The following is a 25,362-nucleotide window of genomic DNA, read 5'->3' on the forward strand; positions in this document are numbered from 1 at the left end:
CTACATGGGTAGCATTAGCTTGACGTGACTTTTCAGGGTTAAAACGGCATGTGAAAATTAAATTCTGGTGGATTTCTAGAGTTAATATGACAGACATCCTCAGCATAACATTTTAACAGCTACATCACTATAGTGCGCTGAAACAATCACAAGTAAAATCCAGATTACTTGTGTGAAGAAAAGGCAGACTTGCACATTCACTGCATGGCTCACAAATATAAAATAAGCCAGTTTGCTGGCAGGAAGAGGATATAAGAGTAACAATGCTGGTCAGAAGTGGAGCAGTTTTCAAACTAACTGCTGCCAACATTCTTAATTATAGAATTATTTTATTTTGTTAAAGGTGGGCTCAGTGTTACAAACATGAGATCAATCAAACTTGTGGCTGCATTCTGTGCTGCATGATGCTTGCTGTTTTTTGTGTATGTTTTGCTTTTTTCCGTTATTTTTTTTTTCATGTTTAATCATAGAATTTAATATAATTATCCAGAGCTACAATCCTTAACATAATTAAAAAGGGGAAAAAAATAAATGATGATAAATGCCCTTTAAATTCCTATGATTTAAAAAAAAAAAAAACAGACATATTCCTAAACTTGATCACTTGGGACATCACCTCCAGCGATCAGTCAGAACATCTGAAACGGTGCCTTGAAACACCTGAGATATATAATAATAATATCAATATTAATTAAACATCTTCCTTTCTGAAACTTAACTATCCATAAACATCTTTAGTCCATTACCTTACCATGCTAAACCTCTGATATATTATTTAAATGCATCCTTGAGAAAAGACAAGAGTAGAGAGCTTACATTGCATCAAATAACATGTCAGCTTTTCGCAGTGAGAACCCACAATATAAGCATGCTTTAGAAAACTTCACATTAAAATGTGCCCTGTAGAAAATATATATATGAACCAATTTCATCTTTCCAGTGAGCTATTTTTTTGTAGCAGGAAGGTATAAAATGCATCAAGACAATTATTTCTCCCTCCATTCATGAGTATGCAAGAAGTTCTTGATCGTTAGTTGAAAAATGGGATCAGATGGGGCCTTATTTGCAATTCAGCAAGTCTCTGTATAATTAAATCCCCGTATAGTGACAGCAGGTTAAAGCTTCTACAAAAGGTGGAATTTTTGTATGATCATATTTTAACAAAACATGTTAAGAACAGAATCTTTTTTTTGTCATTTATAGTTTTTATCTGCATGTATCGGCAGACATTCTGATTTGATAAAATCTGTATCTCAAAACGGATTCCTGAAACTAAATGTCCATTTGGGATACTTTTTACATCTTTTTATATACAGATCAAAAATGAAAATATCAAGAGAAACGGACACCCATGAAAATCAAAACATTATAATCTGACATGATGTCATCTTGTTCCAATACAGTGTTGCCTTTGAGATTAAGTGATAATAATGCTACATTGAACTGAAAAAAGTGTGAAGAAAACAGGATTTCAGCAGGCAGAGCACTCATTAAGGATGGACATTGAGTGGATCAGTCATTTCTCTCTGTAGTACAGCAAGTACGCTTTCAGTGACTCTGGCAGAGGCAGAGCCAGTATTTGTTCTCTCAGCTCATTCACTTGCTTGATGATTTCAATGTCACCAATGTCTCTTTCCTCCTCCTCCTCTGCCGCCGCCTCCTTCTGTTCCTCCTCTGCGTGTTCCTCCTCTTCACTCTCCACCATTTGGGGTATGAGCTGATTGCCCACAAAAACGTAGGTGTTGATGCGCCGCCGTCGACAGCGCCTCCTTTTGCGCTTATGGGGAACCCTTTGAACCGTGCCCTTCTCCTGACTGTCCTGATTCGCCAGGTTCCGGAGAGTGCGGCGAATGTAAATGCGAGATAGGTCCTGTAGGCTGCGGACGGTCACTGGAGCTGAGGACAGAGAGGGATGAGACAGTGCTTCAGGACAGTGTATCACAGAAAACAAAGAATATTTCACACTACAACTACTGCTGCTACTAACACCACATTTTCTCAACTAGGGCAGCATAAACAAGTAAGAATGCGACAGGAAACTGAGCTGCGGTGTTTCAAGAGAAGAGTATGATGCAGCTGCAAGCACATCTCATAAGACAAAACAAGTTCAGTATCACGCTGCTCTAGGACTCATCGCTTCCAATCAGAAAAAAATACAGCCAGTTTCCACTTCAAGGCAAGATTTTTTTTTTGTCAAGGCAATGAAACTCACGCAGCTGGACAGTGTCAGGCTTCTCTCCTTCTGCTCGGTTCTGCTGGACCAAGGGGGCAAAGGACACCGCCAAGATGTTCCTGCTATCCCACGTGCTCTGACCGGTTCTGGTTATCTGGGTCAGCTGCATATACACACAAAAAATGTAATTATTGTTGAAAAAAATTAAAAAAAAAAAACCCGCTAAATGATACCTAAATCATGATCTAGAATCAGACAGGACAATTCACTTCCACACCATACAAACACACAACATGATATACGTAAGAAAGTTTCCACTAGAAAGAGTGTGCAAATAGTGCCAAGTCAGACTGAAAGCAAAAATTTGCAAAAGTTACAAAAGTATTGTTATAAAGACGATGCATGCAGTCAATTGGTTGTAGATTTGTTGTAATTTTACCCTCTAACATTTCTTTGTTACTAAATTGAGTCTGAAATGTTTAGTCCAGGGTATTTATGAATAAATGTCATAAATGTTTGGAATTTATTAATCCTGAACATTTTTAATTGCTATTCAAAGCCACTGCATGTGTGTGGTTATTCAAGGTTATGTCATCAGGAACATAACCTTGAATATTTGCTGCTACGTCAGACAACTGAACCCTGACCTTCTTGTCTGTATTTCTGATTTGGACTATCAAGCTGGATAACCTAATGGCAACCTGTTTTTTTTTATCAGGACACCAGCATTTCATTAAAAATATCCTGATACTTCAAAGAATTTATACACTCTAATAAGGTTCAACAGAAGGTAAAAACCAACTCACAGTGATATAAAATCTACACCATTCTTAACAATGGTGGATGATTTTCCACAGTGTGTAGCAAAAAAGTTATAGTCTTATCGAGGAATATAAGACTCGTTGGAACTTCACACAGATGCTGAAGTTCCAATAGTGTTTTACCAATTTTACCCATTTATGTTTATAATGTTAGGAGAGAAAATGCTTTTTCTGTCGCCCAAATAACAGACTGGCATGCATATGATGCCCAGTAGTTCTTCTGCAGACTTTGCAGCTTTTTGTAGCAGTCCTCTACAGTGAGCTGTGCAGAGGTTTAATAATAGTGGACATCCCACACTGACCTCCACACTGTGTTGTGTTGAGATGAAATTGGATCAACGTCCAGACTTAGTTTTCACAATTACAGCGGTTTAAAACTTTGACTACTGTTCATATATTACATATTAATTTAGACAACGTTACTTTGGTTACTGTTTTCCAACTTCTTAGGATGCTTTATCAATCTCAGGGCAAAATTTTGTTAGTCACCTGTTCAAAATGTACTCAAGAAAACAGAGGAAATACAAAGCTGTGTCTATATAAAATAAGAATAAACAAAAGAAAAAAAAATGAAGGTGCTCCAAGCAGATTCAAAAATAAAATTTCAAAAAATTATGAACATTATTATCATCACAATCGGATGTTTGCCACATGTATTCTAGTCTGATACATTTTGTGCCTAAGCTATATTAGTACTCGTGAGCTTTCTGACACATCTGCTTTATCATCATTAATATACTTATGACATAAATGAAAGGTTTAAAATGTTTTTGTTCTCCCCGATGCTAAAAATCAAGACAAAATTGTAAAACAGCATTAATTAGTATTAATAGGAAAACTGTTGCATCGCTCTGCAGTGGTTCTAGCTTATTTTTAGCTGGCCACTCACATGTCTAATGTTGTCATTTAATGTTAGATTGATATGTCAGAAATGGCTCTCGGGATGAGGCAGATGTATGACAGCTCAGACCTTTAATATCAAATAACCTTCTGCTGGGTGACAGTTCTTCAAAAACTATTAACCTAGATTGAGAAATGGAGTTATTTTTGACAATAACAAGTTAAGTGTTTACTTCATAGCTGCAGCTGTAGTGAATAGGACTTACTGACCTACGGAGGTGCTGTACACGACACCACATTCCTTCCTTTGTACAAATTCAATCTGGTTGACATTCATAAGCTCTACCTCCTTAGCTCCAGCTACCAGCTGTGCCACTGATGGAACAACCCATCTTCTATTAGCTATTAGAGTTTACACCTTGAGGCCAGATGTCAAAGTCCATCCGTTCATTGCTAAAGATGAACGGAGGGTTGAGGGTTTCATAAAACAAAGTGTAAGCATATGAAACAAGGTCTTCATTTAATAATTCACATTTTTCTTCTGTATAAACACATCATACTATAGATGTCGTTTACCGTTACTGAATCAGGGCTTCAGCTAAAATGACAGATGCTTTATGGGGATTCAGAAGTGTTTCATATATGTACTAGCCGAAAAAAAAAAAAATCTGTTCATAATAAAATCCACAGAAGTGATTCCTCATCCTGACAAAAGACAAAATGAGAAGCAGGAACTACAGATGTTGGTTATTCCAGCAGCAATCTACCAGCCTGTGATGACTTTCCTTCAGTGTTTTAGCTTTCTTCCAAAGATCTGCAAGCTTCTTCTTTTCCCTGTCCTTTGAAGGTTTCACATTTGTCCATTTTGAAGAACAATTTAAAAAGAAAGAGCCCCAGACAAGAAGCAGGGGAGAAAATATGTCAGCTTGGTGCTGATAAAAGACTGAACAAAGAGCAACGCGTTCTTAAAAAGATTTGCATTACCACAGACACAGACTGTTCATTTTTCAGCTGTTCAGATCCTACAAAGATATGTAGTTTGTTATATATGTTGTTTCCTCAGTGACCAGTGGGTCTTGTTTATTTAGGAATACAAAGCAGACGATTACAGATTGCGGTTTTCCAAGTTCATTGTAGTTTCCAAATTATTCCTTATTTTAGTTCCTAAGAAATGTTAACAGCATGCAAAATGTTATTTTAAAATGTTAATATAATTTCTAATTAGCTCCAAGCAGCTAAGCCCCGCAAAGGCCTATTGTAATCGTACTGTTTCTTCTTTTTTTTTCTTGGCGCATATGAATTGGCTTTTTGGGGGTTTTATCATATCAAAAACTCACCAAACTTCGCCGATGCATAAAGCCTTACGTATTTTAAAGTTGTCGCAAAAACCACGCAAGAAACGGATCAACAGCACCACTGAGCAACTTTCAAAATACTCTCGGCTATGACCTTACTTCATTGGTTGTTTTGTTTTGCTTTCTTGGTGGAGAAAGTGTGGATTGTTCTACTGGCTGCTTGGTGAGATTCTTTTGCTTGCAGCTGTAGGGGTGCTAGCACGCCACAGAAAAAGAGGGAATGGTGCTAACAGCTGCCTTCTCATTTTGATGCATCTGAGAAGACCTCTTCAAAGCACTATATCGACTGTCCAGCTGATTTTTTTTTTTTACATTTTAATACCTTAACTATGGTGCAATAAATTGCTTAAAATGAAAGTATTTTTAATGACCAAGTTATAAAACATCTTATTGTGGTAACTAGCTGAGAAACTGGTTCAGTCTTCTTGGATGTATATTGCACAACCCAGAGTGCTAGACTAAACAAAACTAGAACCTTGGATAATAAAATGTACCAGAGTCAAAATTACGTTTTGCTGTACTTGAGTCCCTTTGTGGTCCCAAAAGTTCCTTACCACACAAATACCGAAACATCCCATGTACTTTCTTATGCCCGAGAGTGTGTCGACATGACCACAACTTCTATTTTAAATAAAATGTTGTTTTTGCAGCACCGTGTGCTCTGAGCACAGCTGTTGAAATCCAGGGGCAGTCATGGCTCAATAATGCATGAGAAAGTTGCGTAATGAGTCTTGCAGGTCATAGCTATTTTACCTTGTTTTCCCTTATGTTTTGAATTTCAAACAGCAATTGGGGTGTGTGTCAACTCTGTATCAGTGCCATTGCTTGCAGCACTTACCTGATCCTCTATAGGCATCACCAGTATGCCTCCAATTTTGAGCAGTACTTTCATATAATTTTCATGGTCCTTCTGCACTCCAGCGCCACAATAAATGCGATCGTATTGATGGCTGTCTGTTGAGATTTCAAGGCAATTCCCCACCACGAAGACAGGTTCACAGAATTCAAACCTGTGAAAAATAATCAACATATCAAATACAGTCAGGGAAAACATGTTTATCATTCAGTCAGTTTCACTGCCGCATTTGTAAACAGCGACAGAAATAAGCAACGCCACATAAGTGTTTTCACACATCCACTGCAGCCCTGAAGTTTTCTAAACAATTCATGAGTGAGAATGCAAATGTCTGAATCAGCAGTAATAGAGTTGTAATGGACAAAGGCCCTTGAAATTCAGACAAAGCCCATTTGCAAATAGAGCCGCAATCGTCTAGGGACTTCACAGAGCGTGTTCATTATCTTTTGTGCAACAGGCACTAAAGAGACAAAAACAAAACTGAGGGAAGAAACAGTGAGATTTGATATGTCGATAAAAATGTCTAATAAAAAGAAACTCAGGGACAATATAAACCATCACACAAAGAACAGTAATTGACATTTATGACTGAATAAAGAACCACAAACTTTACAGCAATATAAATCTTGCAGATATTCCTATAGTTAGAACACTAAATTAGCACATATATCTTAGCACAAGACATTATCAGTGAAAATACATCTGGCACAAACAACTTTCTTTTATGTGCTTGTAATTTATTAACCAAAACAATAACACAATTTTAAAAATTCACACGATTCATCCATCTTTTCCCTCACACTTCTCTTATTTTTTCTTCTATGATCACAATAGTCCCATTTCTCTCTATGGGTTTTTGGTGACTAAAATTAACATCAGCCGATAAACATCTTTCCAACTGGCCAATATTATACTGATGTTCAGAGTGTAAATGTGTGATCTTGAAATATATAGCCCTACACAAAATTGCAAGCAGGCACTCCTTTGCGCCTCTGACATTACATATGTCGAAACCGTGATGACAACTATGATTCAATACATTGTGAAGCTCTAGTTTCAGATAAGTTTTCCAACAGAGTTGTAAACCTCTGCAGTTGTTCCAGAGTTGCCATATTTCTCTGGCCTGCTTAATGCTTTTTGTTGCATGAGGTGCCCTTTCAGGCAGGCATTTATGCCTTGTTTGTCAAATTTGTGATTGCTACATGACAAAGAGTAAGAAAGCAGTTCACAGGGTACGAATATCATATGTCCATGTACCGTAATGCTTATAAACCAGTGGGCTCGTTAAAAAAATATGTAAAAATTAAATAAAAGAGGATTATACGCGCTGTGTTGTTTATACAGGCAGAAAACTGGCTAAAACGATATCCCTGGCTAAAATAATCACATGTGGACCATTAAATACAAGTTTGTTATTGCACAATTATTTTATGAAATGGTGACATTTTATAAATGCAGCTCCTTTTAAAATGACAGATATTAAGGTCACAAGTGTGTTGAGTAGCTGTGGATCTATTTGTTTGTGTAAAACAGTTAAAAGAATTTTCACATGTACAAGGAGCAAGGAAAATATACACAACAATATTCCTAAGGTGTGCAACTAAACCCACAAGTAGATTCAATGATTAAAATTGAAGCATTAGTTTTTACAGCAGCTGGTAGATCTTTACCACGCAGAAAAAAAAAACTAGTTATTAATCATTTTAAAAATAAAAGCAACTCACTTTACAACAGTATGCATTCATATGGTGGAACGGTACTCTACTGCCCAAACACCCTGTTGTTTTGTTGTGCAAATTTGGCAGAGGTTAAACTATTTCACAAAATCACAGTTTTCACTTGAGTAATGCCAAACAACTAAGCCTCACAATAAGAAATTTCACTGAACAGCCATAGTCAGTCACTTGTATCAAACACACCTTCCAAATGAGAAAGTTTGAGCAGTTTAAGTGATTTTCATTTTGTCTTCAGCTGGCAAAATTGGCTATCGAACCAGCTGCAACCTTCTGATTGTAAAGAATACCAGCAGCCCACCAGCTGAGAAACAACCTCTCTGTCTTCTGAGCTACAGCCATTTATTAACATTCATTTGTGTTTAATTTGCCACATAGACAGTGATCCGTTTTAAGAGTATTTACGTGGGTGGTTTTGTTCTGGGCAGCTTCTTGGTGAAACTGTTTGCTAGGCAACCGTCAGAGATTCAGGAGAGATTAGTAAGGGAAAAAATAATAAATAAAAAAAAACAACTCTTTCAGTTTGCATCTGACAACAAGGCATTTAACAAAGTAGGAATACTCTGACAGCATTACTCACTTATCAAAACTGTCACTATTCTTAATGAATTCATCAAGTTTCTGTCTGGCGTACTCGACCACATCCTTGTGGAGCTCAACTCCATGGTTCACACCGTAGGGGCCTGAAGCAGAAACAAAAGGGGGAAAATAAATACAGAAGCAATGCTTTAATCTTAAACACACTCGTTTTCAAATACTATGGGCTTTTCATTTCAACAAGGGCCATTATTGAGAAGGAAAACAAAGCAGTTAATAATTTGTGGTCTTCAATCTTGAAATATTTTATCATCTCCATTTGGACAATAAGTTAAGATTTCAAACTGCCGAATTAGCTAGAATCTTAATAACGTGTAATATAAAATATTATTTTATTTCAGTAAACTAATCAGTAATTTCAGTTTTTCATAAAATGATAAAATGACACACCATCAACAAAAATTTGGTTTAATGCAGAAATGCCACACTGCTGAAATGTATGTTCTTGTGCTGTATAGTAGATGCACACAATACTTAGAACTCCTAATGCATGAATTACAGCATAAATACAGTGAGGCTAATGCAGCTCAGGATGCTTTAGTAGACACCTTCCACTCTTCCCTCTTCCTTGCTGCTGGGTCTGGTGTCTCTCCTCTTCCTTTTGACAACATTCTGTAGAGTGTTTACATCTGAAGAGTTTGCACTACAGGTCCATCAAGCACAGTGATGTTACGGTCAATAAACCAGACATTACTTTTGGAAGTATGGACATATGCCAAGTGTCACCGGAGAATGAAATCATTGTTGCTGGACCGTCACCATCAGATCTCAAGGTTCCAGAAATAAACTCTGACTGTGAAAACTTCACAATGATTCTCCAGCAACTTCAAATTAAAATTCAACCAACCTGTCTTCAGTGCTCTGCTGACTTTGCAGTTTTCCCTATGATTGTGTAGATCAAAATATATAAAAAAAACCAAACACTTTTCATTGTTTCCATCAAATATTAGATTTTGGGAGAAATGGTTTTCATTAACCTGAACTAATTGTCTTTATTACAGAAATAAACACTATGTGTAACTATATTTTATAGATTGTAATCTATATAATATTGGAGCTCTCCCTTTTGAACTCTTCCATGATCTTCTGATCCACTAAGCTCAACCTGTAAAAGATCTGAGAATCGCACATATTAAGCAATCGCTTGAAATAGTATTACATAAAGAATACCTATGATGAGCCCAACCATTGTGCTCAGGTAACCGGTTCCGCTGCCCAGATTAAGGAAGGAAAGGCCTGGCTGGAGTTTGAGGGCCTCCATTACTTCAGAGTATATACACGGAGCAGACAGATGAATGTTTCCGTGCTTCCATGCCAAGTCTTTGTAGGCACTGTCCCGATAACCGTCCAGATAGTAGTCGCCTCGGTCTATGGCTCGGAAGGCCTGCTCGACCTTCTCTGTGCGGATGTACTGAGCCTCCTTTAGGTTATCAATAAGGTCATCGTTGTCCTCCCCGGCGCTCACAGCTCCCCCCATTGCGAAAAGAGAAGAGACACAGTAGGGATGAACTTGTACACAGGTTGAGTGAGTCCTCCTCACAGCAGCATGGATATATACGCTGGCTAAGGGGGTCCTGCCAACGCAAGTCGTCGAGTGTCACTTCAGATGGGGCTCATTTCCAAACAGCAAGAGAGCTGAGAAGAAAAAAAGAAAATATCAGTATTGTGTTATTTCAAAATCCCTCCAGAAAAAAAACCAATGTCTTCTTAAGTTAACTATTAAGATGCAGATTGGAAAGGCTTATTGGGGATGGATTAATGCACAGCCAAGGCTGTCTGATGATGAAAAATTAACAAGTGAAAGAAGCTGGCTGATGAATTTTCCATGGCCCCCTCCCTAAAATCTTCACGTCACAGCAGGAAGAGCACAACTGCAATTAATAACTTTGATGAGGTTTTCACTCAATTTGGCTTCAAGAGCCACTCCATAATACATGCTGACCTGCTTATGTGGCTTACAGGAATGAAACAAAGCCATCATCAATGCAATTTATAACCTCTGCACATCCAGCTGTCACAAGGCAAAATATCTGCTGTTAAAGAATAATATTAACAAATTCATACGCCACTGAATTTGTGGCGTATCTAAAGAACAACATTCTCTGTGTAGTTCAGCTCTGAAGTTTGTAAACATTCACCCTTGCCAGGATTTGCCAATTAATTAGGTGTTTTATGATTTATTTGATTAATTTTATTTACATGGAGGAGTAATTACAGAACAAAAAACTAATAATTTTTCTAAGCAAAAATTCAGCACTCAAGATTTTTTGTAGATTTTTTTTCTGAAGAATTTTTTTTTTTTTACTGATACTTGATATTTCCATGTTGTCCACTGTGAGACAGCTGACCAAAAAGCAAGACTATGAGGACATAATTGATGACTGTGTTCAAAATAGACTCAGTGTTGGGCTCTTGGAATTTTTGAGGGAAAAGTTTAGGTTTCCCAAAGTTATTCGTTCTTTTCCTGTAAAAATGAAAAAGCATAAACATCATCGTCTTTCTGATGATGATGTTAATATATTTTCATCCTAAAAAATAGCCATTGAAATAAATAATGAAACTTGCAAGTGAAGCTGTATGTACCAATGTGTGTGCATTTTGGTTAATTAATTAACCAAAATGTGATGCATTTTAAAACTGCAGCTAGAAAATTTTTGGCAGAGAAATGTTTTCACCCTTTTTTATAAACATGATATCTCAAGCTGGTATTTCATTAGAAATGTAGAACTATAGAGACTTAGATGGAGCTAAATTGTTCTTATTTTCTCCAGTTTATTCATGCAGTCAATTTATAATTAAACTTCTTAAAAAATCCCAAAAAATCAAAATACAGCTTTGAGCCAGGAAATGAAAGCCATTTTTATTAATATTCAGAAATACTGTCCAAAGTGGAAAGTGTGCAGAATATTTCTCATTTTCAGTCAAGCTGTGCTTTTATTTGATGCAACCTGCCAGATATTCAGGTGTGAAAAACACTGGTTCTGGTTTTGCTCAGGGCAGATAATGTCTGCGGAATGACTCAGAGTTGACATGGTTGGCTTCAGATTGGTAATGCTTTGTGAACATTTGTTCATTTTTTCATACTCAGATTTGCTTCTTTTAATGTCTTGTATGCTCTCTCAAGCTTTTGACCTTTTAGTGAACCCTATGAAAGTTCACTAATTCATAAATAAGAAAAAACAAGAAATGTTGAAAACCTAAATATCTTAAGACATGTAAACAAAACAATTCTTACTGAGATGGGCTTTTTTTTTTTTTTTCAAAATGAACATTTATAGTTCACAATGCAGCTCAGAGAGAAAAGATCTGAATTCCTTCTCTGCCTCCTCAGCATCTTCACATCTGACTCAGCTAATAAAGATAAAAATCAGAGGTGACTTTGTAGCGTGAGGCCCAGTAAGGTAATTTTCCTTTGGCTCTTTCTCCCAGGCAAAAATAATCATTGATTCTCTTCCCCATTGTTGGACCCACAGCAGAACATTTTTCATCCAATTTTTTCTCTGAAGGCATTGAAAAAAAAATACCAGAAATTGGGTCATGAGAGGTATTCCAGCAAAAATGCTTTGGAGTAATATTGCAGTCCTACCTCTGAGAGCAGAAGTATCAGAGGTAGGTAGTCCTACCTCTGATAATCTACAGGCTTGTCGAAACGTTGTCATTATTAGCATCTTTGCACAAATTAGGAAGTACAGAAAAGCATTTGTTAAAACAGCGCCACCAGTTTAAAAGCACAAAACAACTTTGCTTATAGAAAAATAGCTGATGTCATAGTTGTGCACTGGGACACTTCGAACACCATCTGAGGTCATGCTTGGCTCATGTGACCCAGAATCTTTGCAGAAAGAAGAAACATGTAACAGATCGTCAGTTAGAGGCTCGACTGCAGAAACCAAATACCGTAGACCCGTCTGGGCAGCACACCAGAAGCACACTGCCAGACAGAGAGTTTCCTTATTAAGTGTGAAGTAAAATTGATAAGGCTATGCTTATAAGAAAATAAATTATATGCATGTCCTCTGGGTTTGACACAAACACACTTTTTTCAATATAAATGATATGGCAGAAATGAATCCCAGAATATAGCTTACTGTATTATTCTTACAGTAAAATTCAAAAAACTTATATTTGCTTTCTCCTTCAAATCTAGTCATTTACAATGACTAGTTTACAATTTGTGATCTCTTTGTATGTACCGCAGCTCACAATGATACACATCTATTGATTTTTTTCAAAACATGCATGCACTTTGTTAGAATTTCCTACGATGTGCATGAAAAGTGGTGCATAAAAAAAAGTGCAAAAAGTGGTGCATAACTGGGAAGTGGAAGAAAAATGGCATTTAATTTTCTAAGGATTTGAAAAGCGTCGGATGCAATCTATTACATGGGTCTTATGGCTCAGGTCTACTCTCCATCCCCCCAAAAAAAGAAAAAAACATGGGGATGCAGCACTTATCTGGAATAAACTACCAGAAAACTGAAAAAAACTGCTGAAACTCCAAGCTCCTTTTAAAACTCCATTTGTTTGGTTGCTTTTGTGTTATATTCATAACAGAAAAATCATGATTTTTTGTCTTTAGATCAACTTTGTTTCACTCCACATCTTTTTTGTGTTTTCATCATGCAAAGTACTTAGAATGTTGCTGAAAAGTGCTATGCAAATATATTTGCCAAGTCTCGCAAAGAAATAAAATTCTTTGCAACAGACTGACTTCAGAAGATATATGTCAAGGACATAGTGGATGTCATAAAGTCCAAGCAATACAGCAGACAGGTCAAGAATAATATTGTGAAGAGGTTAAGGGTTAGTTTATGAAGCAGTAACCTATAAGCATCAGGCACAATCTTAAACTAGAAAGTGCATGGCACAACTGGAAAATATGGCTTCACAATATTTAATCAAGATGAATGTCATGGGAAATAATATTGCAAATGAATGTTTAGAATTTCTGGTTGTAAAAGGTTGAGTGTCAGGAATTAACACTTTGCATTCAAGTAATATTTTCAGCCTGTTGGATGAAGTCCAACTAAAAAGAAGCCTACATATAACGAAGGTGACCTTTTAGCATAAGAAATTTGGAAGCAACATGGTGAGGACTCAAGAAAAAAAGTCAACTTACCACAACTAAAATCCGAATTGCAGTACTTAACAAACATGATTTCTTAAAGAGAGTCCATAGGATTCTTTATAATTACTTTGTATGTGCTACTTTGTACTGGGTTTATATCAAAAATCCAAATGAAAAAACACTCAACATTGTGGTTCTAATGTGAAAAATGTAAACAGTAAAATTAATAAAAGTTCAGAAGCTATGAATATTCTTGCAAGGCACATTACCTACAGGAGCAGTCATTGATTTATTATGCAAGTATATAAAATAATCAGTTGCCTAATAAGTTGAGGTTTATTGACATAATCATAAAGGTGCAAATTTAATTAAACATTTTAGCACTCTGGTTACAGTTTTGTTTCACATGGTCCATTAATACAAAGGTCAGCTTTTAAAATAATCTTCTCCCATCATATAAGCCGGAAGAATGAATAGCCTGGTAAAACACCAGCTTTAACATTAAACTCAGTGAGAAGCTCCTTTTTAAAAGAATGAGGGAAAACAATTTGTACAGCTAGAACGATGTAAATTGTAAATGTGACAAGTTTGTAGAAAAGCAAACATTTTGTGAAAACAATTGATGCCTGTAATTTAATTGTTCATTTCTTGAGATCAGTTCATCTCTACGTATACTATAAAAACTAATTTAGATTTTACACATTACAAAACGTACCACAAAATGTACACACCTGGGCAAACCGCTCGAAATCATTCACAGTGTAGTTGTAATCTCAATTCAATTGAAAAGGAAATTAACATGAATGTTGAATGACAAAGTTACAATGATGCCTCAAGGACTTCAAGCAGTCTTTAAAAACCAGTTTAATTAAGTACATGATTACACATTGTTTCTTTTATTACTGTGCCGCAAACTAAAATAACTGCTCAAATAACCACCAAGAATATATCTTCTGTATATTTTTGTCAGGGGTTGGCTTGTTTGTACTTTAGATTATAAAGGGCTAAGGTTACAATCACTGCTAAATGTTTTGCAACTACATTTTTCAGTAGCTAATGAAAGCAAATATCATAAGCGAATTTGACAAAACTTCAAAAGCTTTGAAGTTGCAGTGACATCATATTCACATAACCTGTCATAGATGCTAAACATTATTAATTGAGATGAATGAAAAGCAGAGTTAGCAGTTCTGCATTCTGCTGTTTGTGTGCTTTAGTTTTTCACCCACTCGGTCAAATTTCCCCACAAGACAGATGTTTCATTTTACGCCAAGATGCTGTAAATCAAATCCTAACAATCCAAACCCTGTTAAGAACGCAAAACTAATCACAATCCGCTAAAGCAAATCACAATGGTTTTATGCAGTACTGGAATAATCTTGAGATTAACACTCTTAGGCCTTAACCTTTACCCTGATACTTAATATTCATTTCAGAAAACTAACATGTCTTGAAGCTCTCAGATTGTGACAACTGGACATGCCGTGTAGGGTCAAAAGGAGGACAAAAGTGTTAAGCATAATCAGCCTTCTTATATTTTACACGGTGCAAATTTATGGTTCCAACCAGATGGAGTGTCATGCAGGGTGGCTTTTCAACCTTCCCTGGGCAGCCAGTGCTTTATCAGTGAGTCTGGGGAGTCTATATGGTAAAAACAATATGCATGTAACAAAATATCAACTTAATTGTGCAACTCAGTTATTACAGTTACTACAGATTGTTTAGGATCTATGTCAAATATCAATAACAACAAAACAGCTTTTTTAGGGAGACTTTGCTGCTTGTATTTTAAGCAGCCTGTGTGTCATTGCCTTCATTTCCAGAGGCACACATGAGAATTTATGAAATGTTTACCATAATGACTTTAGCTTTAGCACCATCTTCAGACTAAATCCTTTCAGTGCTCTGTGGTGAATAAACACTGCTACTTGTTTCAAGAACAACTTCTTTTTCCAGCCCAAGATATCAATACCAATTCAAATGAGTATTCAAAATTAATTTCAGTAATACCTTTTTCAGTAATACCTTTTTCAGTAATACCGTTCTCTCTGTTTTTTTCACGTAAATGTTACATAAAAAAAAGAAATAGACTAGGTTCCATTCTAACAAACTTATGCAGTCATTCATCTTTAAATATATAAGTAATAATCATATTTAGTTCATTTAATTTATGTGTGTTGTATAAACATACAGTAACAGATCTCAGTGCAAGTGTGATGTCAAAGTAAAACATGTTCATTTAGTCAATCAACATTTATTTTTAGGTGTACCAACTTGCATAGAAGTAGTTTACCCACCTCTCCAGCTTTACTTTACAAGTTTGTAAAACCTGTTTAAACAGTTGACTTCACTGAGGGAATTTCCTCAGCCACTACTTTCCTGTCACAACCAGATTCTGGAGTACAAGGTAGAGGCACTAAAATATGTTCTACAGAATTACATTATTCTAACAATTATGTTAGAATAACAATATAAATTTGTAAGGCCAAAAGAATGTATGTCCCATATAAATTCTACAGTTTTACATGTTTTGTCTATATCTGTTATTTACTGCCCTTTCCAGTCCTAAAACATTCCTTTCTTTGCTTTGTTGCCATTTTAAATGAGTTTTTAAATGAGTTACTTCAACAAAACTTTGACATTTTTTGTGTAAATTGAGCTCAATCTTGAATTATTGGGGTGGGCACTTTTACAAGATTCCAAAGTAGATGCTACTTACAGGATCGATGCTTGTTTCTATGACTTCACTAAAGTTAGTCCCAAAATCAATCACAGCCCAGGTAGATTTAGGTTTGAAATCATCTTAATTTCATCATCGCATTTTTTTTACCACAATAATAACATGTTGGAGATCACATACTTAAATCAGATAGGGAACCCTATAGTTATAAGATTCTACCTCAACTATAAGATCTTATCTTTAGATAAGTTATCATAATTTTGGGATAGCTACATCATCTTTTAGCTGTCGGATATAATTATGATATATATTTTTATTACGCCAGCAAAGAAAACACCCATAAAAAGGGGGTCCCCTTTTTAAACGCGATGAGACGCATAGATGCTGCTAAATCAATTGACACCCGAGGAAGCCAATCAACAGTGCGCCTGGTCACGTGATCCCGTTGCCACACAGACAGCAGCGCCTCAGCCAATCCGCGGCCCGAACACGCTGCCTTTGCTGCGTGTGACGACGGAGCAAAATAACAACACCGTTTTCATGAGATGTTTTTCAGCCTTTAAAAGCCAAAATTCTTCCCGATTAACACTCGTGTCTGATAATGATGAACCCACGAGGAATCGTGCATTAAATAAAGTTGCTTCTAAACACACAGAGAGTTTGCGCTGCGGCTCAGCGTTCATGCAGTTTTCTGTTCCCACTTGTCGAGCTGAAACGCAGTTGCTGGCCAGCTTTCTGCAGTGCGATTAACCCCATTATTTGCCTGCTTGCAACTCACAAAACCGGTTTGTTAAAACGAATTAAATATTACACCTTGTGGGTTTCTGGTCATAGTTGTGTTAAAAATCAGAACTAAAAAAAAAATAAAATAAAAAAAATTCCGAAGCCTCAATTCTCTCATGTCAACATGACAGAAAAAGTGCCCCCTTGCCACGTTTCAACAGCCTGACATTCACGTCGAGAAATAAAACCTGCATATGTCACGGTGGACACGATTTTTAGCTCGGAGGCTAGCATCTTATTTATGAGAGCAGCTGTGTGATTGGGGCTGGCTAAGGTTAGCTTCTGGTGGGCCCCAAGTACGCCATCATCAAAACAGAGACAAAGCAGGTTAGGTAAGCTCGGCTCTTTATCCTGCTGTTACACACACAACCTATCACATACACAACGCTGCTGCTCTGTTTGTGCAAGTCACCACTAACTGAACATAATTACAGACGAACAGAAAAAAAACAAAACCAGGTAAGACGCAAGCACACGGAACTTAACAACAAGGAAAACAAAAATACTCACAGTGTCATGTCGCATTTACTCACTTCTTGCAAGTGAATGCACCGTGCAATGCGACGGTCAGTGAAAGCCACTTTCGCACGACAACAGCCTCTTCCAGAGAGTAAGTGCTGCTTGTGTGAGCTAACTTTAGTGGTTTGGTTTGGAGAAATAAGAGTAGTAACGGTGAGACGCTGTGCTGGAGAGAAGGAAGAAAGAAACAGCTGAGAGAAAATGTAAACACGGGTCACGTGGTTTGAAAATGTCGAAACAGGAAACTGTTGCCTATCTATCTATCTATCTATCTATCTATCTATCTATCTATCTATCTATCTATCTATCTATCTATCTATCTATCTATCTATCTATCTATCTATCTATCTATCTATGTTTGTTTTTTTAAATTTATTATATAAATCTGAAAAGTGTGGTGTGCAGTTGTGTAGTAGAATCATACTGTCGGGATGCATTTGCTCCTAAAATGTTACAATTCTGTTTTTACTACTCCAAAAACGTTATAAAATTGTGTTCCAACATACAGAGTTTGTCATTTTTTTCACCTTTCAAGTAAAATTTGGATGTCTTTTCATAGGATTTATATTTACTATATTTACATTTATATTTATTAGGCTGAAAGATTAACCTTATTCCAAATCTGAGTCTGCAGGTTTTCTTTCAGCATTGCTTACAACATTATCCCCATTACATCTTTTCATCTCCAATTAGCTTTTCTTCTCCTACAGAAAATAATCCCCCCAGCATGACTCTGCCACCAAAAATATTATCTTTGGGGAATGATGTCAGAGTTGATGGTCAGTCACAAAGTCTTATGACATTTGCTTTCAGGTACTTATGGGTTGCTGTTTTGCTGAAGGGTGGTTCAATACCCCAGTCTACTGTTGCCCCAAACAGTGTTTCTTTCAGAAGTTCTCTACATTTAGGTCTACCCACTAAATGAGTCTGACCACTTTCCTTGTCCTGCTGATGCAAAGCATCAACACAGCTTGATGTAACCACCATACAGTTTCAAGGTATTTTTATTTTTCAAAAACAATGTGAATGTTTTCTACCACTCCATACTTATCTTTTCGTTTGTACTGTTTATAAACTCATATAACAAATGAAGCTTTTTGCTATGTGAATAAATGCAAAAAAACATTTAAAATCAGATTTTTTGGACAAGACTGTACACAAATAAGGAATTGGACTTCTGTTTCACATGCACAGTGAACAGATTAAACATAAATATTGCTTAATGTATGTACACATTAAATGTGAAATATTATTTCTTTAGAAGAAATAAAATAAAGAATGAAAGGAAAAGTCCAGTATGTACATTCATTTTATGATTATTTAAAGAAAAAGAAAAGTGACAAAATACTTATTTTGTTTTACTTATTTTTGTTTTATAGCAGAGTTTTTAACTACTCAAGCTATAACTTTATTACAGTTTGAGTAGGCCTTCCTATGTTGCGAATATAGCCAGGCCGACCTTTTCTGCAGACCTAGTTGTTCATGGCAATTTGCACCTGTCCTTTTTTGTGGACTATCCAAACCACAGAGTGATGAGTGTGCACAGGATGGACTGAATAATGGTCACATGAAAGATGACAATTGAGTTACTATAGAAAGCACAGTCTCTGCTGGACCTTCTTCCAAACAGGATCATCTCATGGCCACAGAGGACACAGTGTTTTTGATCATGGGTTTCATTGGGTATGAATACTTTTGCAAGTATTCAGTCACCATAACGTGATCTCTTTGTCAGGTCAGAGAAGGGAGCTTCATTTCTAAGGACACAGAAGATTGTACAATTTCTTCCATACTTTTTTTTAATGAGCACTATATAGCAGGAGCTTCCCTGCTGAATACGTATTCTCACATCTGGTTATACTTCAGAGTGGGGCCTCTTCGTAGCACACAAGGACATGATGCAAAAATTACCGTGTAAAAAAATACTGTCTTTGTTAGCATGAGTATGTTATTGAGCCTTGCTTAAAGATCACTGTTTCTGTGTCGGTTTGTATAAGCATCTAATAATATCTACTAATCTAGCAAAGGAAACAAGGAAGAGGAAAGCAGATCTGTACCATGCGATCGGACTATTCATTTTTGGCTCTTCAACAAGAGAATTTAAGAATAGAAAGGTTGTAGAAAGCGTCATGCACCTTCTAACCTCCTATAATGAGAGACCTAAATTTAGCTGTGGAGGATTGGGAATGGATGATCACCTGGTTTAATGTGGAAGAAGCGCCGGTCATCACATGCGCTTTGGCTCTGAAGTGGCCAGCTTGCATAAATGGGCTTTTTCTTCTGAATTTTTTCATGTGTGAGGCAGCATGTGGTCTTTTTCCATGTATTAGTGCATCTCAAACTTCTTCTTGTGTGGGAGGCAATTAAACAGTTTGAACTTCCTTGTTTTTTACTTTTCTTTCAGAGATTTTATTAAAAAAAATATTAATACAAATAAATATCTTGATGAGTAGTTATTCTTCAGGTACAGGAAGAATAACCTGTACCTGAAGAGTTTGCTTACTTCCTCCCCCAGTGGTGTTATTACACAACAGAGGTGCTGAGATCCACTTGCCTGAGCCAAAACTATTAATTCAAAATAATTCCTGACGCACATTTGAGTGTCTCTCATATCTGAATAGCTGCTCATCCACGATCATTAGTAATGTCACTCACTGCCACTCTCAGAGTCCCTGAATCAAACAAAATCAACACTTATGTACAAGAAGGGTTTGTTTTTTGTGTTATAATTAGTCTCATGAGCTCTGAAGTGAGGGATGGAGAGAGGAGGTTAGCGAAACCGTGGTCCGCACATTGACACCTTCTCTCCATCACACTAACACGGAAAATTTTAACCGATATGCAGTGTTGTGCTGAATAATATGATAATAATGAATGAACAAACAGCAGGGTCCAATAATGCACTGCACCCTTTAGCTCTGATTACATTGTTTATCTGTAGATTTTTAAGTTTACTCTTGTCAGATATCTTATTGAAATGTTGTTTTTTTTCCCCCCACAGTCCAGATGATGTGCTGATATCCAATCCAGTACTTAAAGAACCATCGTCTACCATATTTTAAAGAGGATCCAACAGATGGGGTATGTTAAAAAGACACTAATATTACATTACAGTACTCTTATATTACTTCTCATAGGTACTTTTTATATTCCTGTCCTTATTTTTATGCTCAGACTAGATTGAATACAGAAGCACTGGTGTCTCTATATAGCAGTGAAAACCACAGAAGGAATGTTACAGGAAGAGAGACTTGCAACTTTCCAGGAAGTGGCTTCATGCAGCACATACCTCATGTCTTGTTTTGTTGTTTTAGATTTCCAACACATTTGATTTGTATGCTTCCTCCAGTGAAGTAAATCAACATGTGAGGTTACATATAAGGACCAATGTTGCCAGTCATTATTTGCTTTACCATCTTATTATTATTTTTACCTGCTTTTGGGGCAGAAAGCTGGTAATTGGGTTGTGGCTTAACATAGCCTAGCCTTTTCTAAAAAGAAAGAATAAACTGTGCAATTACTATTGACCCCACAAAGTAACTGAACTGATTTCACTCAGAGCTCAGTTTTTTGTATTCAATTTTCACCACTAAGAAGTCTTAGTGGTGATTTTTTTTCACAAAAAAATGTAAATAAAGTAAAACTAAGGAAAAAGAAGAGACACATTTGCTAAGAGTGATGAAAAAGTAATTTTTGACTTGATGTCTTTTGTTGATTAATTTTTTTATTTTAACTGTCTGCCTGTGAACAGTTATTATACCTAATTTGAAATTTTTTTAAAAATGTCAAATTCACAAAAAGTAGTTCTTTATGGGATTTGATGAGACACATTTTCAAAAAGAAAAACAAAACTGAAAAGTGTCGAGTGAGTATGTATGCAGCCTTGTTTACTCTGGTAACCCTAAATAAAATACAAATAACTACTTTCCGCAATCATATACTGGTCTAAACAAAGTCTACCTGCATGTCTTAGTGTAAATACATCTGCTTTGTGAAGGCCTCAGAAATTTGTTAGAGACATTTAGGGAAGCCAAGAGGTTAATAGTAACACTGGAGATATCCAAAGTTCAGGTGGGAACATGCGTGACAGTTGTTGGCGAATGTTAGTCAAGCATTCCACAAAACTGGCATTTATGGAAGGGTAACAAGAAATAAGCAATTGTTAGAAGAAAGCAAAAAGAAGCCTTATTTGCAATTTACAGTGTTAATGAAAAACCAAATGATATTAAATGGAGTAATCTGGAAAAATAATGTTAGAGGCAGTAAAACATTTGAGACTAAGATGAAGGTTCACCTTCCAACAGGATAACCCCAGGCATACAGCCAGGGCTACAATGCTATGGTTTTATATCCAAGAATGGTTCAGTCAAAGTCTTAACCTGATCTGAAACAGAATATGTGGCAAACAGAGAGGCTAAATTGCACATGTGGCCTCCCTAAGCTTGAGGAAGAAACCTCAGAGACATATAGTTAAAGACACCCAGCTATAATTTAGTTTCACACTACACTTTTGGCAAGAAAACATTGAGAGCTGTGCATCATTTTCCTTTTACTTCACAAACATGCAATATTTGTGTTGGTGTATTACATAAAATCTCAATAAAATATGTTAAAGATTTGTGACATGATAAAACATATGCTTCAAAAATGACAACCCCCACTTTTTTCTGGGCTGTAAATACATCATGTTGTTTGATGCACATTGTTTTTCATTTAGTAAAAAGAAAATATGGGACATGTGCATAGAGGTTGGAAAATAGAAATCACATTTAGATGTCTGCTTCTACCTACTCTAATCTTCCACAGATGACAATAGGTAGTGAGATACATTCTACCTCAATTCTGAAACATATATCTACAAAACATAAACTATGTTTATATATATCTAAATATATAAACCCAATTTGGTCATTTCTCTGAAGATGATCTGACATACTGTACAATCTGCCCGACTTCTGAAGTGCAGCTGACATGCTTTAAATAAACATAATAAACAATAGATTAATTAATATTTAGCAGAAATACAATTCATTTAGGTAAAGGTTATCATTTGTTGGCTACATCATTTGTTCTCAGTCACTCCTTGGATGTCATGATTGTTTGGTCTTTTTAAATTTAACTACATAACATGAGTTTACAGTAGCATATTTACTCCCCGGGGCCAACTCCCTGCTCTTGATGTAATATTTCAGATTTACCACTAGGTGCCAGTGTTGGCCCATGCAAATTTTTTCCCATCAGGCATCAACGTTACTGTTGGATTGCCGGTGCACTCAAAGCCTTTAAAAAAAATCACACAACCGTTTGAAAAGTTTATTTCTACCATACACAAACTGTACAACACAGCGCATATCTGTTTATTATGAAATAGTAAAAGTAATAGGAAGTTTCCATTTTACAAACTACCCCAACTGAAAAAAAACCATTACATTTTAATGTAAAAGAAAAAAAAGAAAAAAAGAAAAGAAAATACAGTACAATTTCATACTAATATCGTTCCACAAAAAGAGCATTTTCACATTACAAAACATCAAATACTAACAGGGAGAGGAAAAAAATAAATAAATATTATTCACAAAACTTCCTGAGCAAACAACATGTGGTTTAGGAATAATAACAATAATTAAAAAAAAAAAAGATAAAGGATTAAATTTAAAGAACATAATTGGGTTTTTAAAAGATTAAAATTCTTGTGTTTGGATAAAATATGGTTTCAATTTTCTGCAATTTGGCTCCTTTGCTATTACAATGTTTGCTTTCAAAACCGTCAGGGCTACATTGGACTAAAAATTAAATACATACCTATTGCTTAAATTAATATTATGCATTTCCAACTCTTGGATTAATTTAAAACTGAGAGAATAAAAATATATGGAGGTGTAAAGTAAAAACAATGTTCCATTTTCTTCTATTTGTTGATCTAATGGAGACAAAATACGTTGGTACAAAAGTGCTGCTCAAAATGACAACTGATCAGCCTTTAACGACTGTTTTTCTGTAATGATTGATTTAAACCAAATTGCCAGTTTTTTTTGACATCGTTTTAAAATAGTTATTAAAATGTGGCAATAAGATATTTAAAGTTTGACAGCGTTTGAAATGCTAAGACCTGTGAGGAGAAAAGAGTAAAACAAGAGAAGAAAAAGAAACAATTTCAGTCTCAGTCATACTTTAAGAACCTGACTCAGAGATTACAGCTACTGAAACACCAGTTTTCAAACAGTCATCAGGAACTCGTCCTCCTATGAAAATAATTGTACTGTAGAATAAATTAGACACCATCCACGTAATACTGTCCTACCACAAAACATAGTACTTGTATATTTTCATGGATTCATATACATTTAGGCACATACTATATGCACACTTCAGCGTGTGTGCACAGAAGGCAGTTTAATATCTATATTTCTGTAAAAAAAAAAAAAAAAAAAAACAACAAAGCATTATGACAAAGTGAAATTTTGATTTTTTTTTTTTTTTCTTTTAGATGCGCTCCGTTTGGGCATAAACTCACATTCGCTTCCCTAAATGATGCTGCATTCTCATCAAAGTATAAAAAGGTACAGTACTCTTGCATTGCATTTTGTTTTATTTTTATCATATATAATTTTTTAATCTCACTTTGTCTAATACATTCAGTTCCCAATAACAAAAGTGAAAGCAATGCTTAAAACCGGTGATACTTAGTTTTGGTAGGTTTCTTTTTTTCTTTGAAGGGAAGTTAAACTCATAAATTAATAAGAAGAGTAATAATAGACTAGCTTTTTCGACACTAGATGGCGAAAGTATGCCATTAAAAACTGGAATGTGCTTTTGTGTAATTTACAATGTGCAGAAAAACCAACAGATTTCTCAAATATTAAGCATTTACAGTTCAAGAAATAAATAAAATCCGATGAAATAAATACACTGAGGAACAAATATAGTAATAAATACCAATAATATAAGAATGACATAAACACATACAGATTAAAATCAAGCAAATCATACAAAATAATTAAGTGCAAGAGGGGATAAAAATAAAATAATTGTAATAAAAAATCTCACCAGGATAAATGCAGAAACGGTAAAAGCATTACAAATCTGGCTGGTAATTTTCTCAGTGCAGCGCGTTTACCGGGGAAATGCCGAACACATTTCCAAAAACCTTGTCTTATACATGCAGCCGAGCCAGCACTCTTCTGTGAAATAGAGCTATCTAGTGTCATTATCCCAAGTCAAAGGAACCTCTTGGTAGCTCTGCAGCTTAAACATGGATGCCCTTAATAGCCTGTTTGATATTATCCAAGAGGGCCTTGCACTCCGGGGAGTATTCATGCTCCGAGTTGTTGTACATATCAGTTAATGTGTTCACATAGGCTTCAAAATTATGCTCACTGATGGGTCCCTGCAACAAAAACAAGTTTGACCATTAGCGGAAACAGTGCAGCAGGAAATGACAATTTGAAGGAAGCTAGTTTTCACTGACAGGTTCGACAGATGCAATGTGTGGTCAAAGCTTACTGTACCATTTGAGGCAGCTGAATGTCTGTCAGGCTGTTAATGAGAGCTTGGCTGAGGCGAGCAAGCTCCTTCAGAAGGCTGTTATTGTGCTGTTCGATCATCTTGTTTTCCTCCTCAATTGTCTTCAGGTTACATTCCATCGACGAGATCTGCTTTCGGGTTCAAAACCGAGGAGAGGCTCATCAGATTAAGCGAGCAGTGATCACCCTGAACTGTTGCTTTTGAACACAATCTGTGGGAGTAAATACTTACCTGTGTTTGAAGCTGCATCATGTCTTCTTCAATTTTCATATTTGAGTTATTCAATTCCTTGATTTCATGATCCAGATGGTGAATGTCCTCTTTGTTTTCAACGCCTGGATTACACAGACCCCAAGTATTATAGTTTAAAAGTATTTTTTTTTATGTAAGCAATAACATTAATTTTTTTAATT

At 36.0% G+C, this 25,362-nt stretch overlaps 2 protein-coding genes and 1 long non-coding RNA gene across 9 annotated transcripts in view; 1 reads left to right on the forward strand and 2 right to left on the reverse strand.

Annotated features, from left to right (window-relative positions):
• Positions 1–386: 386 nt before the first annotated feature.
• On the reverse strand, positions 387–17,633 carry pcmtd1 (protein-L-isoaspartate (D-aspartate) O-methyltransferase domain containing 1). 2 transcript variants are annotated; one of them, XM_055032974.1, is made up of 6 exons: positions 17,440–17,633; positions 9,546–10,010; positions 8,359–8,461; positions 6,028–6,199; positions 2,213–2,336; positions 387–1,896 (listed from the first exon to the last, which is right to left on the reverse strand). In XM_055032974.1, exons 2-6 carry the CDS (start codon positions 9,850–9,852, stop codon positions 1,517–1,519), a joined length of 1,086 nt encoding a protein of 361 aa, XP_054888949.1. In that variant the 5' UTR covers positions 9,853–10,010; positions 17,440–17,633; the 3' UTR covers positions 387–1,516. The 2 variants fall into 2 exon arrangements, with proteins under 2 accessions (XP_054888949.1, XP_054888948.1); XM_055032973.1 differs by having other exon boundaries at positions 17,417–17,633.
• On the forward strand, positions 17,017–25,335 carry LOC129361830 (uncharacterized). 2 transcript variants are annotated; one of them, XR_008606170.1, is made up of 4 exons: positions 17,017–17,365; positions 20,427–20,506; positions 23,913–23,985; positions 25,057–25,335. It is a non-coding gene; the product is annotated as an uncharacterized LOC129361830 (long non-coding RNA). The 2 variants fall into 2 exon arrangements; XR_008606171.1 differs by having other exon boundaries at positions 17,017–17,238.
• The window catches only part of st18 (ST18 C2H2C-type zinc finger transcription factor), a 35,343-nt gene continuing 32,559 nt past the window's right edge, over positions 22,579–25,362 (reverse strand). For 2 of the 5 annotated variants that reach the window (XM_055032967.1, XM_055032966.1), the window contains 3 exons: positions 25,181–25,284; positions 24,934–25,080; positions 22,580–24,812 (listed from right to left, as the gene is read on the reverse strand). In XM_055032967.1, the coding sequence (XP_054888942.1) occupies positions 24,672–24,812; positions 24,934–25,080; positions 25,181–25,284 (392 nt within the window). In that variant the 3' untranslated portion in view covers positions 22,580–24,671. Of the gene's footprint in view, positions 24,813–24,933; positions 25,081–25,180; positions 25,285–25,362 lie in introns of all 5 variants that reach the window. The other 3 variants (XM_055032969.1, XM_055032968.1, XM_055032972.1) reach the window with 3 other exon arrangements.

This window comes from Poeciliopsis prolifica, unplaced genomic scaffold (genome assembly GCF_027474105.1).
Source record: "Poeciliopsis prolifica strain line A6 unplaced genomic scaffold, Auburn_PproV2 SCAFFOLD008, whole genome shotgun sequence".
NCBI lineage: Eukaryota > Metazoa > Chordata > Actinopteri > Cyprinodontiformes > Poeciliidae > Poeciliopsis > Poeciliopsis prolifica.